General features: G+C 39.8%; 1 protein-coding gene across 1 annotated transcript in view; it reads right to left on the reverse strand.

The window, feature by feature from the left end:
- The window catches only part of PIGL (phosphatidylinositol glycan anchor biosynthesis, class L), a gene marked incomplete at both ends in the record, with an annotated part of 46777 nt that extends 46466 nt beyond the window's left edge, over window positions 1-311 (reverse strand). Inside the window, one exon of the mRNA XM_009866665.1 lies at window positions 254-311. Within this exon, the coding sequence (XP_009864967.1) occupies window positions 254-311 (58 nt within the window). The remainder of the gene's footprint in view (window positions 1-253) is intronic.
- Between the last annotated feature and the right edge of the window lie 1334 nt (window positions 312-1645).

Below are 1645 nucleotides of genomic sequence, written 5' to 3' on the forward strand. Positions count from 1 at the left end.
CGCATTTATAATAGTGAGCTACTCCAGAGAGCAAAGAGCATTTATTATTTCAGTAAAAGTTATTATTTCAATATTTCAATCAAATAGTTATTATTTCAATCAAAGATTTCTCAGACTGATTTTTTTTGCAGTGCTGCAATTCTAACTAATCTCTAAGTCACTTTGATTGACATCTGAAAACTGCAAGTACAACGGTTTCTAAGTAATGATTTTGTCTCTGTGTTACGATTTGCTGAGTCTTTGATCAACTCACTTGTCATCATCAATCATACAAACAATGACAGGGCGAACCATCTGAATCGCCCAGAAGACTAATAAGAGGCACAGAAAAATCTATTAGTCAGTGCATCTACTCTCCTACGTGGGCTACAAGGGCTGCAAAGACATGCAAACGAGTACACAGAACGCAGTGTCAAACATGCTTAATGTTTCCTGTCACTGATTCAGGAGCAAAGAAAAAAAGAAAACGTATGGAATAAACAGAAACACAACACTTCTTTGGAAAGTTCTCTAACAGCAGGAGTGTATGGGTCTCCAAAACCAAACTGGCAGAGTTGCACTTCAGTAATCTCTCCATAGCTGTGAAAAAGCCACGTGGGATCCACAGACCTTTGTTCCTCAGCAAAGACAACTGAAAGCTCTGCACTAAATCTTGAATAGGAGGTACAGAGCGATCAGTAAAGCCATTACACTGCCAGACTTCAACAATAGCTAAATCCCCATCTTCTCACCTAGATGGTCTGTTAGGACAAAAAGCTTGGAAAGCAACAGAAAAGTCGGCAGTGAACTAGCCAAAGCTTTTTCCCAAATCTAAGTAGCTATCAGTGTAAGATGTAAATGTTTGTAGCCTAAAATACTCCTCTCAACAAAGATAAAAAAGTATCTTTAGTTTTCACTGTACACTCATGAAAGCAGTATGGTCTGAAGGATCAATTAAAATGAAGATTTTTTTTATTCACAAAAAAATGTACTAACTGATCAGGTATCAGTTCTGCATGAAAAAAAAGAGTAAAATCTGGAGCTTTAGTAGATCATGAGAAGAACACAAGTGTCATGTGCTGTAAAAAATTCTTGTCCCGGGCAAACAGCGGAGCCTAGGAGAATCTTTTCATTCTCTCATCCCCAGAAAGGCCGCAGCAGAAGTACTGCTTCCAGGTTTTGATCACTGCACTGCAAAGAACATGTGAACAAACTGTAAGAGTCCAAGGGAGAGCAATGAGAATGATCAGAGATTTAGAAAACATGACATACGAGGAAAGATTACAAGAAATAGGGTTGTTAAGTCTGGAGAAGATAAGGCAGAGATAACAGAGTTAAAATATCTAAGAGGCTGCTAAAAAGGGATACTCTGATCTCCATGTTCATGGCAGATAGGAAAAATAAACACACCAGCTTAAATTACACCAATAATTCAGGAAAAAGTGATGTGAAGAAAAGCTAGTGCAGCACTGCCACAGACCACACAGGCTGAGGAACCTCCCTGGAGGTTCTGAGAACAAACTAAGACATTTGTCCCCACTGACGCTGCCTTCGGGTCGACTGACGGACAACGCGGCCTTGGGTTCCCTTCAGGCCTGTTTTTCCACGACTGGATGGTTACACAACCGTTATTTTTAGATGTGTTGCTTTGAGCGTATCCTGATGA

The sequence above is a fragment of the Apaloderma vittatum genome, unplaced genomic scaffold, assembly GCF_000703405.1.
Source record: "Apaloderma vittatum isolate BGI_N311 unplaced genomic scaffold, ASM70340v1 scaffold15013, whole genome shotgun sequence".
NCBI lineage: Eukaryota > Metazoa > Chordata > Aves > Trogoniformes > Trogonidae > Apaloderma > Apaloderma vittatum.